General features: G+C 41.8%; 1 protein-coding gene across 2 annotated transcripts in view; it reads left to right on the top strand.

The window, feature by feature from the left end:
• Window positions 1-2009: 2009 nt before the first annotated feature.
• slc24a3 (solute carrier family 24 member 3) overlaps window positions 2010-12713 on the top strand; it is a 60293-nt gene continuing 49589 nt past the window's right edge. The window contains exon 1 of one of the 2 annotated variants that reach the window (XR_013121310.1): window positions 2010-2613. Coding sequence is in view for 1 of the 2 variants with exons in the window: in XM_076974723.1 (XP_076830838.1) it covers window positions 2406-2613 (208 nt within the window). In the remaining variant the exon portion in view is untranslated. The remainder of the gene's footprint in view (window positions 2614-12713) is intronic. The other variant, XM_076974723.1, reaches the window with a different exon arrangement.

Genomic DNA, 12713 nt, shown 5'->3' with positions numbered 1-12713 from the left:
CATCTGCTAAACCTCATTTATTCAAAGGGAACCTACACTCACTTTCTATCACGCATTTTTGTGTGTTCTATATTAAGCTATGGTATGCTATGTTCATCATTTTTAAATAAGCTGATTCTTCAATCCACTTCTACAGCACAGATGAAGTATGAATCCATAACATACACAATGACACCTCAAATGCAAATGACAGTCATCATATGGAAATACACCTCAGGCACACTATTCAACAATAAAACACATTACCCACACATAATATTTACATAGCCAGCGAGAATAAAAACCCTCTCAATCCAATGCTGTGTCCGGCGTGATAAAAGGCTTGCAGAAAAAAAACTAGCTCACTGACACACAATTGTAACATAGATGGACTTGTAAGATTTGGACAATGCAGCTCTAATAGCACATCAAAAGACAGACTAAATTACACACACATACACACACACACACACACACTCAAAGTGAGAGAGAGAGAGAGAGAGAGAGAGAGAGAGAGAGAGAGAGAGAGAGAGAGAGAGAGAGAGAGAGAGAGAGAGAGAGAGGTGGTGCACAGATCACAAGCTTCAGATGAAAGAGGTGAGAGTGAGAATGATAGATGTAGCATAGAACAACAGTCTCAGTGACTGGATACTATGATTACATAGCAAGGACTAGTAAGAGTTACGACGTTCTCCAAAGCTGTGCGTGATCACACTGCACTTTCCTCCTCACTCCTCCTGTCTCCTGCGTGATCTTCATCTCTGCACTTTCCTCCTCCTCCTCCTAACTACAAAGCAGCACTGTTTCTGACGCTGCCCTCCACGAATATGCTGATGCACTGTACATGAAGAACATTCAGCAAAAGTACCACCAAAGCCCTTAAAGTGTGTTCTCATAATCCAGCTGATTGTAGTTTTTCATAGTAATCTAGCATTGTCTGAAAGGCTCTAAACTGGGATTATACTCAATCTATGCACATCACTGTAGCTCAGTTTAATCCTGATGAGTTCATTCACTTACTCCTTCCTTTCCCTGCAGCAAAAGTGCAGTACTGTGTGGCCCATGCTGCTGGAGAGGAGAGAACTAGAACTGCAAAGTGCATGTTCTGTAGGGAAGAAGAGGAGGAGTCAGGAGGAGTCAGGAGGAGTCAGGAGGAGTCAGAAAGAGTCAGGAACAGTCAGGAAGAGTCAGGAGAAGTCAGGAAGAGTCAGAAACAGTCAGGAACAGTCAGGAGGAGTCAGGAGGAGTCAGAAAGAGTCAGGAACAGTCAGAAAGAGTCAGGAAGAGTCAGGGGGAGTCAGGAAGAGTCAGAAAGAGTCAGGAGGAGTCAGGGGGAGTCAGGAAGAGTCAGGAGGAGTCAGGAACAGTCAGGAAGAATTAGGAGGAGTCAGGCGGAATCTGGAAGAGTCAGGAGGAGTCTGGAGGACTCAAGAAGAGTCAGAAGGAGTCAAGATGTGTCAGACTTCAGGACAAGTCAGGAGGACTCAGCAGGAGTCAGAAGAAGTCAGGAGGAGTCAGGAGATGTCAGGAAGAAACAAGAGGAGTGAGGAAGAAAATGAACAGAACAAGCCTGGCTGCTTCAGTCTATAGTGCTGCCATACAAAGAATTAAGAGCGATGTGTTTCCCTATCACACGCTTGTTAAAGGTCGTGCCTTAGCAAGAGTGCAGTTTCATCATGCTACCAAGGCCCAGTGTCAGGACTTTATCAGCTCTGGACCATAATGAACAAAACACTTATGCTCTCCCTATCTCTCTCTCTCTCTCTCTCTCTCTCTCTCTCTCTCTCTCTCTGATTGTTGTGTTTAATAGTGATATCCTAATAAAATAGGTCTTGTGTGAGAAAATGAACACGTAAATCGTGTGCTGTAAATTAGCAGTAATAAACAACCCTATCACAAGCCTAACAAACTCCGTGTCCGTCAATAAACCAGAGAGACGACAACCAATAGGGGGCTGCGGTGAGCGAAGGATGTAGTTTGCAATAAAGGATCAGCACAGTAGCCCCTCCTCGCCGCCTCCGCCTCTCCGTGTGGAGTTCTGGGACTAGGTATTTCACCAGCGGCGATTCTTCCAGATGTATGAATACTACTCTCTTTCTCCCGCTCCTTTCTTCACACACTCACTTCCTTTTACTCCTCCCTCCTTCATTCGCTCTTTCAACATCGTCCTCAGTCTCTCAGCAGTCCTGTGAGAACTGGCACCAAACTAACGCACGGATGGAGCGCCACCTCCGCGCGCCGCATCTTTATTTTATCACGTTAGAATTAGAAATATTGTAGGAAAGACCGTCAGCTCAACAAATCCGACTGTCAACGAGTCAGACCTTTCGATATCTTACATTTGCTGAAACTTTTTTTTTTGTATTTCTCCGTTTCTCCACCCTCGACCATATCTTGTTTTCACTGAAATATACTCTACAGTCTTCATGATGGATGAGGAGGATCTTCACGATGATGCATCCAGCACGATGCTCGCAGCTGTCCGAGTTCGGACCCGGACCCGAGTGGTGCTGAACCAGAAGAAGATCAAAGCCAGGAGGAAAAGGCGAAAGGAGATGTTTGGGGGACAGATGTGCTTGATGGGGTTACTGCTCGTGATGGTGTTGGGACTGTCCAGTTTTGCGGGACGTTCTGGTGAGTTCATGTGTGTGTGCTGAAACAGTGTGTGTGCAATGGCATGTGTGTTTGAGGAAGATGACGGGCTGCGTCTCTTCTGCTTCAGCTCTGCTGCGAGATAAAGCCAGTTTCACTTTCTTCTTTTACATTTCGATACGGATTTCCGATCATTGGTAGCAGACGTGCACTAAAACAACGGGTTAAATGTGAACAGGTCTATGAAACTGAACATCTGTGTTTAATAACATCACGGCTGGTCTCAACCTTGTTTTGATTGTATGTAGATAAACGACATGTAGCTATAAACCCCCGCGCTGAATTCTGTGACAAGCAATCATGCAACCGCTGGGGGATCTTCAATATCTGACGTTATTTATTATTTCGTGTATATAACACAATGTAGAGTATAAAGACAGAATTTAATTCAGCAACAACTTTACATGATGTTGTACGTACTTTAGATCTGACATGTGTTTTCTACAGCAACGCTTATGAGAAGAAATCTTGTAAAGTATGTTTAAGCCACTATATATTCTAGTTATAATATATGGAAATGTGACTTAAAGACCTAACGTGTCCGATGTCAGCATCCCAATCACTGGGTCCTTTACTGGGCACTTACTGGACTTTATTGGGCACTTACTGGAAAGATTTGCTCAAGTTATACTCATCCATTTAATTTTGTAAGAATAACACAATTGAAGTGTCTCTCAGCTTGTACTGATGGAGAAAGAACCTTTGCCTGATGGGAGAGTTGTTATCGACACCCAGCCATGCAACACAGTGGCAAATGAGAAGTGACTGGGCTGTCACTGGCTGCTTACAGCTCAGAAAGACAGTCCCTTACCCCAGACACGGGCCAGCCAGCCTGCAGGCCGGTTCTGGGACCAAACCCTCTCTTAGGGTGCAGCACAAACCAGGCAAGAGCTTTTGTCTCCGTTCCTAACACTGCATGACTGTATATCTGCATTTCCTTCTGGTGTCATGCTGTTGATGAGGTCTTCGTGGTTTCGTGATTCGTGGGACTTTTATCTTACTTTTGCTTTGCTCCTTGTCATTCCTGGACTCCTCCATTCCTCCCTTGGCTCCAGCTGGCGCTCACCCGTCCGCGGTCTCGTGCGCACACACCGGTACACCCGTCGGTGAGGTGGACGCAGAGCGAGAGAGGGAGAATGAAAAGAGAGGAACAGCAGTTACAGTCCTGCTGTCAGTAGCGATGTTTTTATCCTTTAGTGTGGCTGACTCGGTTGGTAGGCGCTGAATAACAATGTCAGGAATGAGGGAATTAAGTGTAAGGCTGTATGTCAGCTCGGAGAGATCTGTAGAAATGCCTATTATGGGATGGAATGTTGGTTTTAGCTAAACTCAGCCTAATGGCACATTATTGGTGATTGTCAATTTTGTAGCAGTTTTATCTATTTTTGATGTAGTACAATTGGTTATATAAAAAAAATAGATTTTGGATTTCAGTGATTTAGATTTTAGTGGGATAATGTTCTGAGGACCAGGTTAAAGAAAGGCCACATTATGTATCTCGGTGTAGGTAAAATGGAGATAGGGTTGTTTTGATAGAGGCATATAAAAAGAAAGACCTTTTGTCCCTTGAGAGGACCAAACTGGACAGATATTTGCTTGGTCTCTCTTTCTCTTACTCTCTCTCTCACTCTTTCTCTCTCTCTTTCTCTCTCTCATGATCACCCCATACATCATCTTCACTGGTTGTTTCCTCACACAGTTCCCACTTTATTATATTAGCTAGTTTGACACCACGTTGGGCCACCAGTCTGACAGCCAGCCAGTCTCAGATGAAGGACTTCAGATAGCACTGTGCTCTGATGTCACTCCTGAGCTACAGAGAGAAATGGTAGATTTAGAGTATGCCCTCATTGCTTGGGAACAAACCTTGACAGTCTGTTCTTGAACACTTTTATTTAATTCTCCAAAACTGAAGGCTGACATTACATTCTGCATTTTTTTTTTATTTTAAGGATTCTTGTGATAAATGCTTGACATAACACACAGTTGCGCAAAAATGTCATACCCACATTTATATAACTATTATAAAACCTTTAATATGCTTAAATTAAGTCTTTTATTCTTGAAGGGGGCATTGCATTGCACTCACCCAGTAAGATGACAATCATCCATCAAAAACTGATTTTCCCTTATAAATTGTACAGTTTGTGCAGCTAATAACTGCCTGATTTCTGCTGCCATGCAGACAGTCTGTTCCATTAGCCCCTAAGCTGTAGACTGTAGTGGTTGCAGTCATTGTTATAGTTGTGTGAATGGAGCATCTTCTGAAACAGCCATGCGTGTGACCCTCCTCAGAAGTGTAATCATCAATGATTCTCTTTGAAACCTTGCCCAGTCAGATACTACATCCAAACCACAAGGCAGCAGTAAATTCTCACTGTGTAGGCTGTGTGTTGATGAGCCACAACCACTGTGCACACTCTCAAATATGTTCACAATGATTGAAAGTGGATGGAGCACAAATAATCATTGTACTGTCAGAACGCTGGCAGCTCTATGCCTCATCCAAACGCTGATTACAAAATCAGTGGTATTATTTATGCACAAGCAGAACTCAGTAATATCTGCCCGCAGATTTGGTTCATGTATGGACTGGAAGAATATTTTCGGAAATACCACTTTCCTGCTGTCGGCTCTGTGCGTTCTGAGCTGTCAACACTCAAACCTGGAAAGTTCCTGTGAATGTCTGTGGAGAGTGTACTGTTAATTCCTTAACGTTATGTTAATGGGCGGTTTAACACCACGAGTGAGAGAGCTGTCATGGATACACTGCTTCACGTGCATCTTCATCTGAAGCGTGTACAATTTGAATAATAGAATAATAAGAATAATAGTAATAATAATAAAAGTGTGTCTTCAAAGGGAATCACTTCCCTTCCAACAATGTGAAAAAATGCTAGTAACAAAACTGTAGATACTCTTGTGTCCATAGAAACCAGGGATCTCTTGAGCATTACTAGCTCTCCATAATTGGCTGAAACACCTGGTCTCCAAAATGAGGCTTCCTAACAAAAGAAACCACATATGGTGAGTTCAACAAAAGTGGCTACTGTGGCTTGCTAGTGACTTCTTATGTAACGTTCATAGAAATAGAAATTCCACCTCTGTGTGTGAACTGTCTGATGATACTGTCAGTAATTGTTTTTCACGCATTGCTTCAATGGAAATATACTCAGATAACTCTGTTTCTCATTTGCTCTTATGGTGAACAAAAGTGTAAGTGTCTATCTGCATGTGTGTGTGTGTGTGTTGGTTATGTGTGTGTGGGGAATGTAGTACCTTATTAACCACATTTGGAGTCATGGTAGATGAGCAAATTTAACAAGAGGTTAGTTGGTCAATATGTGAATAGGAGAGGAAAATGTCTTCCATAATTAAAGTTAGACATATATTTTCCATGGTTCCCCACAATAGGATGAGCATATTTAGTTCTGGCTTATTTTAGCCACTTCTTATTCTGGAATCCACAAGGCACTTTATTTAAGAAGAAAGGCACTGTGGCTCTTGAGTGCATGATCAGGTGAAAATGAGACAGTGTGAGATAAAGAGATGGAGGACAGAGAGAGAGAAGAGGGGGTTTCTGTCTTTGGGATAAGCAGGCCCCGCTGAACTTCTTCATGTCTCTCTCTCAGTGGTTTTTAGCAGCTGTGCAGCTCACTAATTCAGGAAAGGGGAGCGTCCTACATACCTTGCCTCTCCTCTATATATAGAGCATCCTAAATGTCCTCATTAGAGACATGATTTACGATGTCCCTACATCCTGCCAGCTTTTACGGGCTGTGTAGACAAGAGTGGACGTGTCTCTGCATCGCATCTGTTTATGAAGTTCGCAAGAGGTGGCAGCTGGGCCTTCTGCTCCAGTGAGCAAAACAAACATCTGGAATCAAACCTGGACCTTCACTCGTGGAGGTCTGCTGCGATTTGTGCTTCTCTGCCGTTGAGAGGACAGATTGAGTGCAAATGTTTTGAGAACAGCTGATTTACAGGGCAATCGCCGTTTGAATTTTGTTGATGTGTAATCTATTCTTTTTAAGGCTAACTCAGACTTTTTTAGCTGTAGATCTCTGATATTTAATGAATGAATGCATTGTTTTGTACAAAAGGGTGAAGTCTTTAAACACTAATTGAGGTACTGCAGTGATGCTGAGAAATGAGACACAAATTCATTACTGTAATGAGAAAAGGTGCTTTCAATACTGTAGGCTAGCGTAACCCACATGTGTGGTGGTATGAAATAGCACCCCAAGCTTTCCACAGTTATTAGCTTAGCACCTTCATTCACATTAACACAATTGAAAATCATTTCACCTGTGGAACATGGAGCACAAGAACCTATTAGCCTAGTTTACCATCAGGTGGATGGAAAATTGCTAGCAAGGATGTAAGGGTGTAGCTTATTACTTAAAAAAGGAACCCAGAGAAGAATACCTGCACATTTCAATTTTATTTATTCAACTGTGATTGCATTTCTCCCCTGTGAAAAGTCAAATATGCTTAGGAGTTTATAATCTACAAATGTTCACCCATATCAGATTTATGACTTATAATATTTGCAGACTGCCATTCTGATGCAACTGGACTGGGAGTGCCAGATATACTCTCATTTTATGCTTTTCTTTGTTGCTTCTAAAAATTCTAACCTAAAAGGTCTTGTAGTGCTCATGTGTCTAGGATCTTTTCTTTCTTTCTTGTGCATGTATGTAAGGCTAAACATGGAATATACACACGATGTTCCAGACACAGGAGGAAACTGGGAGAAGCATGGAGATATTGTTTTGAAATCATCACTCTGATATCTGTCAAAGATATGGCAATCTGAAAGTCTTTAAAAATCAGTGTGATACGAAACTCGTAACTATACTAATATGCCTTTAATAAAATAACATCTTAATAAAATAATATCATCTACTGTACATCTACATCTATTTTACAATTGCCATAGAATATGTTATAAAGTAAGGTAGAAGTAACATGAAACTAATGGGTTTTTTTCTAAGGAGTAATAAATTATGCCTTTATGCTTTAAGCATCATAATCAGTACTTGTACTGAGAACACTGTACCCAAACCAAATCTGAACCAAAATCCATGGCTTAACTGTGAAGCACGGTCCTTACTGGTCTTCTCTGATGATGGTGATGACTCCACAACATCACGTGGCAGGCACTGAAACACATCACGTGGCAGGGACTGAAATGCATCACGTAGCATGGACTGAAACGCATCACGTGGCAGGGACTGAAATGCATCACGTGGCAGGGACTGAAACGCATCACGTGGCAGGGACTGAAATGCATCACGTGGCATGGACTGAAACGCATCACGTGGCAGGGACTGAAACACATCACGTAGCATGGACTGAAACACATCACGTGGCAGGGACTGAAACGTATCACGTGGCAGGGACTAAAATGCACCATGTGGCAGGGACAGAAACACATGACATCCTATCAAGACTGGAGAATGGGCGAAGCAAAGAGTAATTCCACCCTGCAGGATTTACAGAACGATTTCTGTTCCCGCTTTGAAACTCCCGACACTGTGCCACAAAGGAGTGCTGTGGCAGTGGAGAGCACACAAAGTGCATCATCCACAGACATGATCAGGACCCTGAGGAGAATAAATCCACACAAAGTGGCTGGTCCAGGCGACGTCTATGGGCTGGCACTCAGGACATGCCCATTATAGCTTCATGTTGTCCTTTCAGATGTATTCATCATGTCACCCGCACAAGACCCAGTACCCAGAGATGGCAGATTTAGTGGAATGGTGCCAGGACAACAAATTTTACTGGTTTCTTAAATACCAACAAGATTGAGGAAAATATTTATTCCAGGATGAGGAAGGCACAACAAACCACACTACAAATAGGTGGAGATAGAGAGGGGGAAGACCTTCAAATTCCTTGACTTTCACATCAGCTAGGGTCCCACCTTGTCAACCATCTCATCTGATCAAGACTGAAGAAGTTTGGAATGCCAGTAACCTGGCATAAAATCCTCAGTAACAACTGTATCTTCAGCAGGGGTAATCACACCAGGATCAAGAGAAGAGCACAAAATATCAAGGGTACAACTCACTCCCAACACACTTTCTTCACACTCTTACCATTAGGGAGTGTCTACCGAAGGTCTGCACAATATGAAGAAAATGAGTGATGGCGATGTTCACCACTACGATGATGATATGACTTGTTGATGAATCAACAAATATTTAAGTGCACATATTAGCTATAGTTCTACATTTTTATAGTTCTACATGTAGCTATAGCTACATTTTTCTGTGTTAACAGGTACACTGATAACATGCTCAAAGAAATGAAATAAAGAAAAAAATTTTTTCCAAAACACTTTTATTGAGCAAATTTAAACAATTTAAATAAAACAATTTATCTATAAAAATTCTGTCCCCTTTAAAATATTTCTTCTAAACTCAGTGTCACAGGTGTGTCATGTCTAGCCCTCTTATAGTGTGGTCCTTTTATACCGGGTGTTTTCTGTCACTATTCGCTGGTCTTTGTTATACAGCCCTATTGTGATTTCTAGGAGTATTTGGTGGTTTGTTTTTGCTCCTGTGTTCGTCTGGTATTTGGGTCTGTTCTATCGAGTTGTTTTATCTCCCTTTTGTAAGTATATCAAAGTATGTCATTCATGTGAATAGTTTTTCCCTCTCTGCTTTGTCTGGCTTGACGACCATGAACCGTGTTACGAATCATGAGCTTGGTTATGTTTCTAATAAATCTCTCTCCTCTCAGCGTTTGTGTCCTCCTCCTAGCCGTTCAACGCAGGTAGCATTAAAGTGTGCAAAAAGTTTAAGAGTTTAATGAAACATGGTTACATGGTCAATAATAATGTTTAGGTAGTTTCCGAAGTTACATCCAAATGAATATCAGGACCCAAGGCTTCCCAGCAGAACTTTTCCTGACTCATCAGACCAGACCAGCTTATTCGTTTGTACCATGGTCCAGCTCTGATGCTCACATGCACATTGTAGACGTCTGACGGTGGACAAGGGTCAGCATGGGCACATGGACTGGTCTGCAGCTGTACTCTACAGCCCCATATGCAGCAAGCTACGATGCGCTATGTATTCTGGTGTTTTTCTATCATAGCCAGCAACTTTTTCAGCAAAACAAAGTATTGTGAACCAGGTGCAGGGGTGTGACTGATTATCAAAATCTTTCAGAATGAGGAAGTGCAGAAAGAATTATGGTAGAGGCTCTGACAGTACACCTCTGACAGTACACCTCATTGTGCAGGAGTGGCCTGCACAATGACCCGTCAACTCCTAGGGCACGTTGCTGGATGTCCTGGGCTGAAACCCAGCACTGCCTCTCAGGGCGAGACTCCTCCCAGTCCACCAGATGCTGGAGGCAACCTCTTCAATCCCTCAAATCAATAGAAAATGTCCCAAGCAGGCTGGGGAACCACCCACATTGAAGACGATGTTAGCAGAACATCAGGGGGAACTGCCTCCACCAGTGGACCAGGAACATGGAAGGATGATCTGTAAGATACTGGGGTGACCTGCTTCATGATTTTGTTCATTTCCAGAAGAACAAAGATTCTATGTCTCCTAGCAGTCCATAATGCCGCCTGTGAAAGGGGATCAGACAGCAACCCGGTCCACTACCACCAATAGTATGTGTCTCTTTAATTCTGGTAAGTGTGTCAGAAGGTTTGTAGCTTCACATAGTCTGAAAGTAGTTGTAGGAAAGGGAACAAGTTGAACATCATGAAGCTCAACGTGGAACCTTGGACATGGCACTGATGGAACTGGGGCAGACATATTCCTGGGTTTCTTCATATCTGCCCACAAGTACATCTCAGACAGAATTCAGAGGGCACTCTGAGATGTAGGAGTCTGAGGTCACCAGGAGGATGGCATCATCTATCTCCTACATGCAAGGGGTGACAGACATGGTAGATGGCAGGATTGTAGTCTCTTCCCTCAGTGTCCTACCCCAGTCCTGTCTGGAAAACACCTTTGCCTTAGTAATTCTTAAGCCTGGATGAAAGGTAACAAATAAATTAAGCTCATCTGCTCATCTGGGGGCTCAACTTGTCTTTGCATGGTCGCACACCTCCAAAGCATCCACCTCCATCACCAATCCAGAGCTATCCAGACAGTAGAGGGACAGCTGAAAACCTCTTCATTACCATGGGTAATGGCTTCTCAGAATCTGGATTTCAGTTCAGCTTCTTGGTCTTTCCTCATATGGAAGTGAGTGACTGAACTGAAACTACAGATGCAATTCTAGGTAAAGTTTGAAAGCCCTAAGGTGCACTGGAGTGCCTTTGTGGAGAGTGGTTGGGCCCAGGAATCTTGTGGTAGTCCGTTTCTGTCTTTTCAGCAGACGGTTATCATAACCGTATCCTTGATGGAATAGGTACTTCTCTGCTTGGCATAGAGCTGATTCTCTTTTAGGTGTTAGAGAACCTATTGGAAGAAGGAAAACTGTGGTCAATGATCAGAAAGATGGAGATGCAGAATAAGCAAGTACAGTTGAGGTGAGGTACGGTGTTCTCTGATGTTTCCTGCTTTAAACAAATCAGCTTCAAGAACCAAGGCTGGATGCAGGTGTGTAGTTGAAAGAGGACAAAGACATCAAACGAGGTCAAATCAAATAAAACTCCAGACAGGCAACAAATACCGATAACAGGAAACACTATCACACCAAGCAGGGAGATCATGAGGAAACATACATAGGAAAATAACACAACAGTGCAAAAGACCAAACAAGGTAGTGTAACTATGAATGACAAGGAACATGAATAATTACAAAGACCAACAACCCTAAAGACAGAACACGGGTTTATATAACAAGGCTAATGAAACTAGACACAGGTGAAACAAAACGAGGGCCGTAACCAAAACAAGAAAATACACGGAAATCGAAAACCAGGAAGTAAAGCAAGACAAAGGGTGTCGTCGTGGGAACCGCAATGCCAAGGAAGGGTCAAATGTGACAGCCTCATATATCACAGCCTCATATAGTCCAGCTCTTAACAAGCGCCATTGTAACAAGATAATCTCTATATCTATATGTATATATGCAGCCTCCCTTTTAAAGGTCAACATTTCTGTTTAATATTTATTATAAGTGGTGATTGTTGGCATTATTCAGATCCTCTTTCAACACAAAAAGGTGCTTGTGAAACATACGCTGTTGTTATGGAAACGTCAACCTCACAATCTGTTCATGAACTGTTTCAGTCCAGCAGGAAACACATGTATGCTTATTAAATTCCTTTTATTTAAAGAGAAAATACACTCTGAATATAGTAAAAGAAATTTACTGGAAATGTTAATCTGGGAACAGAATGTTTTACGCATTTTAAAAGCTACAGATCTTTAGATTACATGAAAAGCTGATGAGCGTGATCTTATAAACTGTCTGTAGCAATGAGAAACTTCCCTGATTTATTATTATAATTATTTATTAGTAGCAGTATTTTATAAAAAGTAGTAGTAGTTATTAGTGTTATTGGTATTCATCTTGCAGACATTATTAAGTATATCCATATACTGTATATATTTTTGTGTAGTTTTTTTTACTATAATAAAACTACATTATTTTTATCATTATTAAATATTAAGTTAATATTGTATTATTAAAGGATTCAACTAAATGTATTTGGGAGGAGAGGATATAGTATTTGCTAAACAGCCTTAACAACATCAGTGAATAGAGAGTAAGGCTGAGTCTAATCTTTCTTCATTCCACAACCACATCTTCATGCTTCATGTGCATATTACACGATCATATCTTCAGTCTTCATATCTTCATATCTGGACCATATCTTCACACCCCCTATCTCAGTCTCATGAGTGTCACATCGGTCTGCAGGTGCATGGTCCACAAACACACTTTCATGCAGAAACACTGAAAAATGCAGATGATACCAAATACCAATGATAAAGAGTCATCTATAATCTATTATATAAATAATCACCTAAAATACCATGTAAAGTGAAAAAAGCTTATATATATATATAATAGATTATTATAATATTATTAATATAAATCTCCCTCTACCTCTCTCTCTCTCTCTCTCTCTCTCTCTCTCTCTCTCTCTCTCT

Source organism: Brachyhypopomus gauderio, chromosome 15, assembly GCF_052324685.1.
Source record: "Brachyhypopomus gauderio isolate BG-103 chromosome 15, BGAUD_0.2, whole genome shotgun sequence".
Lineage (NCBI taxonomy): Eukaryota > Metazoa > Chordata > Actinopteri > Gymnotiformes > Hypopomidae > Brachyhypopomus > Brachyhypopomus gauderio.
Note: the sequence above shows the minus strand (reverse complement) of the source record. Positions and strands in the feature narration are given on the sequence as shown.